The 8,851-nt window shown below is 35.8% G+C and overlaps 1 protein-coding gene across 1 annotated transcript; it reads right to left on the bottom strand.

Moving 5' to 3' along the window:
* Nucleotides 1-1,238: 1,238 nt before the first annotated feature.
* LOC132736740 (uncharacterized) lies at nt 1,239-6,921 on the bottom strand. The gene is made up of 2 exons (XM_060723941.1): nt 6,479-6,921; nt 1,239-3,902 (listed from the first exon to the last, which is right to left on the bottom strand). Exon 2 carries the CDS (start codon nt 3,893-3,895, stop codon nt 2,192-2,194), a length of 1,704 nt encoding a protein of 567 aa, XP_060579924.1. The 5' UTR covers nt 3,896-3,902; nt 6,479-6,921; the 3' UTR covers nt 1,239-2,191.
* Between the last annotated feature and the right edge of the window lie 1,930 nt (nt 6,922-8,851).

Below are 8,851 nucleotides of genomic sequence, written 5' to 3' on the forward strand. Positions count from 1 at the left end.
ACATAGAACACTTTGAGCAATTAAAACAGAAAAAATATGCAGAAAATATTTTAGGAAATCTACTCATAATGAATTAAATAATCGTATTGTTGTCTAGTATTAGCACTGTTTGAGTAAATAGTGTTGCAACGCTTTTCAATTCTTTCTCATTTTCATAATTGTTTAGTTTATACAAATCTATTTTAGTTCGATTGTGTTGGAAGCTATAAGCTTATTGAAACACTCTCGAATCCGTTCCTGGAACCAACCAGTACTAAGCAATGAATGTACAGTTTCTTGCTCAAGGAAACAACGACTTGCCCCTGACAGGGTTTGAACGCATCTTTAGATTACTAGTCCGACGCGTTAACCACTCGACCACACCGCCACTCATGTATTTTTTCTTCACACTTAGAATAATCATTCTGGAAAAACGGAGTACACACATGCTATTGGTCTAAACCTACATCATATGAACATTTTTATGTTGAAACTTGGCATAATATGGAAAGGCAGATTACGATTACACCCCCGCCGGTGTTATTATTTTCCATATATAAATACATAGGAAATATCTTCGTCGACTTTATTAACATCGAATGTCGATTTTATATAATGTTGACGAAACTATTTAAAACAACTTCGCATGTACAAACACGTAATTATATTTAGCGTCTATTCAGTAATATTTTCGCCTTCTGACGAGTATAATAAGGAGGAGCTAGGTGAGTTGATATTAATTCAAATTTCTCGTGAACTGAATTATGCCGAGTCGTACACTATATAAGGTGACTTTGTAAGGTAACTTTAAAAACAGATGGTCTAATGCCTTTCTTGGACTAATGGACTAGCTGTGCAACTAGACTTGCTGCGCTTTTGGAGTTTCTGTGCTTTTCGACTCCCTGTGAGTTTGGACTGCCTGCGCTTTTGGACTTCCTGCGCTACCTGACTCGCTGCGCTACTTGATTCACTGCTTTACTGGACGTGCTACGTTTTTGGACTTGCTGCACTATTGGACCTGCAACGATTTTGCATTTGCTGCACCAATGGACTTGCTGCGCCTCAAAAGTTGCTTTCTTACTAGAAATCGGCATACTAGTATTTTACACCTGCTTTGCTACTGACTAGCGTATCTTATCTTAGCCTTGCTTTGTAGCTAAAAGCGGTTATTTTCTAAGAGTTACTCGAGATCTATAGGAAACATACATCCTCTTAGAGTAACTTCTTTACGTAAGAGCAAACCTCTTAAGAAAAAAATGTAAGGTAGTTCTTCAGGCAAATAATTATTTTTTTCTAGATCTTTATTTCTCTCAAAATATAAATATACAAATGGCACGAGCCTGATAGAAAACAATAGACGTGACGTAAAAATAAAGCGATGTCACATTGAAACTAAACAAAAGTGTGTTTCTATTCGAGCGCTAAAATACTAATAATTGAAAAGTTAATTTAACTTTAGGCTTTAAATAATTAACATAAAACAAAGTACAAATAAAAGCCAAGTTGAATGTCCATGTACTGATATGAAAATGAATTTCATCAGATTCGTGCTGCTAAAACAAATAATAAAATAATACAATAAAATTGTGCTAAAGAAATGCTAACGTATTAATTGTTTTCATTCATACTCTCAAGTGATATCCCCTTGTCTTAAATGTTAACTAACAGTCTAAACTGTAACTAACATTTTTTTTTATTTTACTTTTCCTTTTCTACATAATTATGCATTTCCAAACAGATTAAACGTCTTTGTATCATTTAAGTAATCGCTCCGTCTGTGCTTTGCCTTTGCCGTGTCTTGTTTTTGTATGGGGTCCTTCTGAGCTCCTTGCTGGTGGCCCTGTGCTGCTGAGTCAAGAGGGGTTTGTGGTCATTGAAACCCCTCCTTGTTTATCTTGTGTTTCTTATTTTGAATCTCTAAGCAAAATTGAAATTATCGATTTATAAACATGTTTTTTGAAGAGTTAAGCATATCTTTTAATTACATTCATACAGACAGTGTTACTGTGTTTATGTAAAGAGGTCATTTCGTATAACAGTCATTCTGAACGTTATCTCATCGGATCAACACTGTAATGAATTTAGATTGAAGAAAGTACATAGTTGAGTTCCATGACAATAACCGTGTTTATCTCATTTTGTAGACCAAGTTTAATATCTAAAGATACACTTATTATTTTTACCCCAAACCATTGCCTTGGAAATAAGATGTTCAGTACTCATTTTTAAAATTCAGTTGATGTTGTAGTATTTTTAGGTTTCTACTCTGTGAAAATATTACAAATAAAGTAGCGAATCCATCCCAGCAGATTGAATGATAATCTTTTCTTCCAATACTGTCCATGTCAATGTGTGTGCCCTTTTCTATGACATTGTAAAAAGATTTCCCATCATCTGTCGTTTGTGTGACCGTACCGTCGGAGAGCAAAATAAACATGCTTTCAGCCTGAATTAAAGCAATGCCTTGTGGTTCTTTGACGTTTGAAATAATTTTTATTAAACTGTATGGTTTAGCAGAAACTATCACTATTCCAGTTTTTGTATCAACAACATATATCTTTTTTTCATCTTTTGATATTTTAACTTCCCCAATTCTATCTGTGAATACACTGTCACCTTTTTCGTTTGATTTAAGTACATCATCCAGTTTTCCTGCAGATGTATATTTACGGAGTTGACCAGTTTTTTCAACACGAACAGTGACATAGAAGCTGGTTGACGATTTAACTATTCCTATGCATGGCTCATTCGTTTTTAGTACCACCTGCGTGTTTTTATTTCCGGTTGGACAAACAACTACACCCTTGTTAGGTAGTGCAGCGAAAAAATTATTTTTCACTTTCTCTACAGAAGATACCAAATCTGGAAAATCAATTTCCTCAGATATATTTTTCATTGTATTATAAACAAATACTGACTCTTTCAACGGTATTATCAGACTAGACGGTTCTTTGTACACACTTTTATAAAACTCACTATAAAAAATCCCAATAGCAAATTCACGAAGAATGTTAGATATTCCAGTTTCCTTATAAATACGGGTACGGTCTGCAATTTCAATAAGCAGTTCTGGTTGATTTAAGATCTTTAAACAAAGTGAGCTTCTCGTCAGTTGGAAATGTTTTACGTTGGCATCACTAGACATTGCTTCTGCAGTCGCTTGTGTCATATCTGTTACTCTCAGTAGCTTCCTCATATTGATAAAATGCATAGCTTCATCTTTGCATTTTAAAACTACGTGTCCCTTTTCTAAATTGTTTTCCATGTCACTGCATGTTTTCAAATCAGCTTCTAACTTTGTACGAATCGTTCTATATTTTCTTTCAATAGTTGCAGTATTATTTTCATGAAGGTTATTGAAAGCAACAAACAAGTCAGTTCGAAATGATTCGAGGAAATTCATTGCATCTTGTCTTTCAATATCTAACGTATCAATGCCTTTTTTGCATGCTTTTTTCACTTCTTCTATTTTCATTATGCACTTTTCTTTCCTTTCTTCAGCATCGGCTAAATCCTTGTCTGTAACTGTTTCTGACATTTCATTTATACTAAGCTTTTGCTGGCATGATCGATGCCTTGTGTTCAAACAAGAGACGCAACAATATTCGTCATGTGATACACAAAAGTGGTCGAGATATCTATCCATATGGTAAAGACATCTTCCTGCGTTTATGCTTTGATTGAAATTCAAGTCCAGCTTATTTTCTGTCAAATGATGGGTCTTTGTAGTACTGAATCTATTGTGAGCTTCTATACACGAAGTGCAAAGGTATTCATTGCATTCTATACAGAATTTATGGGAGTTGATCTCATTACCTTCATTTAAACATGGCTGACAAATGTTTGCAGGCAGACCCTTTGGGTGAATTTCTCCTTCTTCAGGATATGAAGGTTTTGCGCCAACGACTTCCCCCATAAGACCTCTGTAGAAAGAATAAAATATGGTGATTATTGGTTTAATGCTCATAATTAAGAAGAAATGAATTAAGCATAAACTTAACAGTTGAAGTATTTAAATACTTTGGAAGAAATAAATGAAATAAAAACGTTGCCCAAACGATTGATGAGTTCGACTTATCAATGTTTTAAAACATATATTGAACACTATATTGAATTTGTATACATGTTTATTTAAAAAAAAACTTAAGATATAATTTTTCAGATAAAAACGATGACGAGTTGATATTTTGCATGTAGATTGTGAAAATATAATTATGTTCAAATACCGATACCTTGCATGAAAATATAAAAGTATTAAGCAATTATGCAATTTTTATGCTCCCCGAAAAATTTCGGGGGAGCATGTAGTCGTCGGGTTGTCCGTCCGTCCGTCCGTCCGTACGTCCCGAATTCGTGTCCGGCCCATAACTTTGTCACAGAAATGATCACCATATTGAGACGACGTGTCGCGCGCAACATTTGGGTCGCTACCTTGAAGGTCAAGGTCACAGCATGACCTTGCAGGAAAATCGTGTCCGGCCCATTACTTTGTTATTTGAAGTCGGATTTTTAAAAACTTTTTCACAGAAATGATCACCATATTGAGACGACGTGTCGCGCGCAACATTTGGGTCGCTACCTTGAAGGTCAAGGTCACATGATGACCTTGCAGCAAAATCGTGTCCGGTCCATAACTTTGTTATTTGAAGTCGGATTTTAAAGATATTTCACAGAAATGATCACCATATTGAGACGATGTGTCGCGCGCAACATCTGGATCGCTTCCTTGAAGATCAAGGTCACAGCTTGACCTTGCAACAAAATCGTGTCCGGTCCATAACTTCATTATTTGAAGTCGGATTTTAAAAATATTTCACAGAAATGATCACCATATTGAGATGATGTGTTGCGCGCAACATTGGGTCACTACCTTGAAGGTCAAGGTCAGAGCATGTGGTCCGGCCCATTTGCCCATTACTTTGTTATTTGAAGCCGGATTTTAAAACTTTTTCACAGGAATGATCACCATATTGAGACGATGTGTTGTGCACAATATTTGGGTTGTTTTTTCACTTTGAACTTTGTCTGTGGCATAACTCTGACACAACAAGAGGTATACCTTCCTGTGTCCAAAACCTATTCGGGGAGCAACACCCGGTTCAACCGGCTGTTGTTTTAATCTTGTTTTGCTTTAACTGACGGAAATTGTTTGAATTACTTTTTTCTACTTTTATCTAAGCATTTGCAAAAAAAATTTTGAGTATCGTTAGGTCTTGGATAGAATTATTTAAACTACTAGAAAATCATTTCTGTATAAATCAAACGCAATTTGACTTTTAGTACATGCGTTTCGTAAAGTCTGATAAAACAACACGTAAACATAAACGCTTTTATCATGTTTTCATATGAAATAAAATTACAAAGAATCTAACCTGTTTAATATTAACTATCCGTTATAAGGGGTCAAGAGTGCTATTAAAAATGAAACATTTGCGTGTTAATTGTTTTGTTCTGTTTTAAGTCATATTTTTTTTTTAATGCGTTTATTTAAGGTCGCCGCCGACCCATATGGGCGACGTACACTCAAGTCGGCATTCTAGAGCGTCCCGAGGCCGAGCATCTTTTTGTCGTCGAATTTTTTCCAGCTTTATTAGGTGGAGGAAGACCCGCAGGTGCGCCTCCGGCGCATTAGCGAGCACGAGCGGGCACCCGGTAGAACAGGGAACAGAGCGAGCACCTTCGTAAGCCACTGGCGATGGCTTTCCATCACAATGAAAGCGACCGAGCGTCAAAGTGAGGATCGCGAAACCTACAGCGGTGAGGGACACAAGTTGATCTCAAGCTCAGCGACAATTATGAACACCACTACCAGGCGACCCGGGAGGCCCCTAAAAGTCATACAGACACAGTAAAGGTTATATGGTGACGTCTCAGTTCACTAGTTATAGAAGGCTGTAGGCGCCTCTTCATATATTGTACAAGTCACGTGCGGGCGCCTTGGTAGAAACGCTGATTTTCCGTAAGCTAGCTTGATAGCTTTCTCATATGAAAGAATCCAAGTATTTGAGGAGATTCGAGTGCACAGTAAGTCTCGTGCTGGTAATGAAGTAATCCTCTAAATATAGTTGTTTTTTTTATATATTCTCTTAATAAAAAAGCAACTTTCAATAAATAACCACAAGGTCGGTGTTTAGATTTCCATTTCCTTTACAGTATTTATCGGGGCGATCGGGCCGATTGGTTAAGGTAGTTTATTTCAAACAAGTTTTACCACACACCGCTTTACCCATCCAGGTACTTTGGATTCTTTCGTGTGAGAAAAACTTTATGATTTCGCAAAGGCGGTGGACTAAGTTGCACGTTCGTGCCTGAAATAATGCACAGAGGGGCGTCTGAGGTCTTCTTCTTTTTGTTAATCTGAAGTGTCGCCATATGACATTTACTGTGATGGTGCCACTTAAAACCAAACAACATGTTGTCTGCATTATGAAACCCTCATTTGTCAGGGTGGAATAAAATGTATGAATTTTCATGTCTTAAAAGAAAGAAATGTACTTACCTAAATATTTAGCCACATTCACCGAACAAAGCTAACATACTTTATAAACCTAGCCATGTAATAAACCCATATATACAGTCGACCTTGTTCAAGGTTATTCTTTGTAAACGTGACTTTTATTAACACGCGCCCATATCTTTTATAAATAAAACGACGCTTACAATGTAAACAGACACGTACTACCAAATATTTTCGCAACGGTCGAGTTACACTGAAAAGAAGAATACGATTTTAAGACAGACATTGGGCTTAATTGAAATTAGAATTATCATGTTGATAGTAACATTAAATAATTAATACGAATGTTAATCTTAATTCATTTGATATGACAATCGTTACCGTCGCCAACACGAATCACTGCGTATAAATACACTTATATTCGGGTATATACGGTCTCGTATATTCAACATAAAAGGTCGTGTACTTGACGTATTTATCTAATATACGAGCCGGGAACACCGGGTAAACGGAAAGTCCATAAACTGATCAGACATGTAGCTTATTTCACGGCGTCTCAACGCCGTGATATTGTGATGGGTAGTTTTCGGTAGCATGGGCAAAAGTCACGTGACAAAATTCCTTTCGATTTCTACAGCCGACATTTTATTGGCTTTAAATTACGCAATCATTGTACAGCCCATTTCCGTGAAAAGTTACATAGAAACATTTCCTTTCAAATCATATACATTACAGTATTTTTATCAACACGCGAAATATAAGCGTGATATATTTACACAATTTCGCAAATCCTTTCGACACACTTGAGAAGTTTGAATAGTAAAACCCGGATTTCGAATATCGTTGTGGTCTACATTGATGCCATTCGTTCATTCATTTATATATTTTCAAAATTTCCTACAAGAAGAAAGTTCACCTGCCAATAAGTATAAGGATAGGTAATGGACTGTTATAAACGATTATCCTATTAATTTTATATATTACGTTTATCTGTTGCACATAATAGTTTTGTTTTTACAAGGTGTACCAGTATCCGGATGTTGAAAAAGCTATCGATTTTCTGCAAAAACTGCTGTAACATGGCCATCTATTTTTTTATGAATACTTTACCCATGAATTTGCATTGCTTAATAAAACTGAGCTGCAACATTTTCTTAATTTTAATGTTTGGGGTGTTCTTTTTGGTTTCAGCTTTTCTCTATTTTAAGGGGAAGTAACTCATGTTTTACTAAATTATCTGTTCTTTTCTGTCTATTTTTAGGTTGAAGTTAGGTATTACTTACTATTTTTGTTTAATAAAATTTACCAGTTGTAAGGTATTAATCAAAAGCATAGAGGCCATGATGAGTGAATATTGATATATATTTTTTAACTGGCTTTATATACCTTAGACAAGATTTTTCTACAGTAGGGTGAACGTGTCAGATTACACGCAAAACGCACGTTACATCGCTATATACGAATGCGACGTATTTAGCACGCCTATACGAACGCACGTATATACGCACGCAAAAACGAAACGAAATAACGCAGACGTACAGCAAACGAATATACGCTAACGAGATACGCTAAACGATATACGCAACCGCTAAAACGCACGCAAATGAAAACGTTTCTAACCTTTTATTAAAACATCGTAATCATTTTAGGTTTTAAAACTTTAGCTAACATAGGTCTACAGATCGTTTAATATAGCGATAAATTTTGATTATCATATAGAATCTATATGGTAGCTAGAAATGTGTTTTAAACGAGTATTTATGTAAGAACTGAAATGCACTCAACAACCTACATGTAGCAACCGAAATTAATTTTGTCACAGCCTCAACAAATGATTTTTAGAAATATTTATAAGCTATCGTGCGCTAATATCGAAAGTAAAATAGTTAGGATAACGGTGTGTCCTTTTTATGCGCAATCAAATAAAAGAACTATCACCTTGCATTCACTAACGTATTCTCTACGTACAAATAAAATTCAGTAATGAACATACACAAATTTAATATAATATTCTATTTAACACATACTAAAAAATAAAGACTGTTTAAAGTGAAATCAGAGTCATTTTTCTTTGACGCGCCTATAGTTTAACGCTAACATTTAGCATGTCTTTACACTATGTTTGTATAACGCTAATGACGTCACGTCAAAATATATGCACGGCAGTAAAATGCCATATTTACAGAGTCGCAAAATCGGCACTGGTGTGTGATAATATAATGCTTTATCACACACCGTCGTGCAATTTTGCCACTGGCCGTAAATATGGTATTGCACACCTGTTCATATAATTGACATGATGTGCATTAGCGTTATACAAACATTGTGTAAAGACACACTTTAAATATGCGGCCTGACTGGACTTGAGCCCGGGACCCCTTGAATACAGTGTCGAGGCTGACTACCGGCTAAAGC

The sequence above is a fragment of the Ruditapes philippinarum genome, unplaced genomic scaffold (genome assembly GCF_026571515.1).
Source record: "Ruditapes philippinarum isolate M1 unplaced genomic scaffold, ASM2657151v2 ctg14025_1_1_1_1, whole genome shotgun sequence".
NCBI lineage: Eukaryota > Metazoa > Mollusca > Bivalvia > Venerida > Veneridae > Ruditapes > Ruditapes philippinarum.